Below are 1,474 nucleotides of genomic sequence, written 5' to 3'. Positions count from 1 at the left end.
GTTATTATTATTAATATTATTATAATTGTTATTATTATTATTATTATTATTGTTGTTGTTGTTGTTGTTGTTGTTGTTGCTGTCATTTATATATTTATGAATATTATTTCATTATTTATTTATTTATTTATTTGTTTGCTTGCGGTTTGTTCGTTTTTTGCCTTTTGTATTTTTGCTTGCATCCATTTCAAATACATATACATAACATCATAATAATATATCGACATAGACTTAAGCGTATGTCCACTAATATATATATATATATGTATATATATATATATATATATATATGTATATATATATATATATATATATATATATATATATAAATTTGTGGTGTGATTAGATTATAGCACTCTGCAGAGAATTCACGATTGATTCAGTCGTTTTTATATCAATTTTTAAAGAGATTATTACATGAAAAATTAACTCGTTCGACAAATCATTAATCGTCTTTTGCGATTAATAGTGTATTCGTGTGTGTGTGTGTGTGTATGTGTATGAGTGTATATATATATATGTATATATGTATGTATGTATGTATGTACGTATGTATGTATTCTGTTTACGTGTGGGGTTTATGGTTTTCTTGTTTTTTTTTTTCTGTTCATTTTCTTTCCTTGTTTTTCTTTTCTCTCTTTCCTTTAGGGATTACTTTCCCAACGAGCTAATTGGATACGTCTGCTGTCTAAAGACGGGGATAGGAGGGACCTCAATGATGCGCTTGGGGGTGAACCTCCGAAATATTTCAAGGTCAAAGGTGATTGCAGGTGTCTGTGTCTGATCACCTCTCGCTCAGCAGGCAGTGGCCAGAGTTCCTATAATATAAATAATATATTATTTATATTGATTATTAATAAGTACGCCTGCTCGATACTTTATGTATGCTGATTTTGATTTAAAAAAAAAAAAAAAGAAAAAAAAAAAGAAAAATTTTTTTTATTATATTGGTATTCTTATCTTGGGACTTGAGAATAAATGGTCATGCCTTACGAGTTAGGATGGAGCCCGTGGTCTCCTCGAGCAGTGTCGGCCCGAGCAATTTACCTGCAGCGAGAGAGCCTCGTCTCAGGATTCGCCTTGTTTATTTCTACGACCAGTGAGAGAACCAACGAGCGATTTCAAGGTCGCTCCTAATCCCCTACCACTCGGTGTGTTCAGGCTAGTTGCGTTTCTGAATCCTTGGGGATGTGCGTCCAAACATTTCTGATACCTCAGCTATTGAATCGATTATTATCATTATTAGACTATGTTACAATTGTTGGATCAGTCGGATTACATATATGTTTGTATGTATGTATGTATTATAATGACAGAGATATCAATTGCTTTTCTAATAACTGTCAATTTGTTAGATTAATTCAAGTCCCATAGAATTGTTCAAACATCGGTTGATATCACAGTTAAGTACACAATAGAGAAGTAGTACATTTCCAACGATCAATTGGGGTGTCTATTTAAACCTACTTAACAG

General features: G+C 31.8%; 1 protein-coding gene across 7 annotated transcripts in view; it reads right to left on the bottom strand.

Annotated features, from left to right (window-relative positions):
* Positions 1 to 367: 367 nt before the first annotated feature.
* LOC122637310 (protein Fe65 homolog) overlaps positions 368 to 1,474 on the bottom strand; it is a 108,117-nt gene continuing 107,010 nt past the window's right edge. For 5 of the 7 annotated variants that reach the window (XM_043829336.1, XM_043829337.1, XM_043829339.1 and 2 more), the window contains 2 exons: positions 1,048 to 1,218; positions 368 to 818 (listed from right to left, as the gene is read on the bottom strand). In XM_043829336.1, coding sequence (XP_043685271.1) covers positions 1,069 to 1,218 — 150 coding nt within the window. In that variant the 3' untranslated portion in view covers positions 368 to 818; positions 1,048 to 1,068. Of the gene's footprint in view, positions 819 to 988; positions 1,219 to 1,474 lie in introns of all 7 variants that reach the window. The other 2 variants (XR_006329217.1, XR_006329218.1) reach the window with 2 other exon arrangements.

Source organism: Vespula pensylvanica, chromosome 25 (assembly GCF_014466175.1).
Source record: "Vespula pensylvanica isolate Volc-1 chromosome 25, ASM1446617v1, whole genome shotgun sequence".
In the NCBI taxonomy this organism is placed as follows: Eukaryota; Metazoa; Arthropoda; class Insecta; order Hymenoptera; family Vespidae; genus Vespula; species Vespula pensylvanica.
The sequence above is the reverse complement of the archived record's forward strand: the minus strand, read 5'-3'. Positions and strand labels throughout refer to the sequence as shown.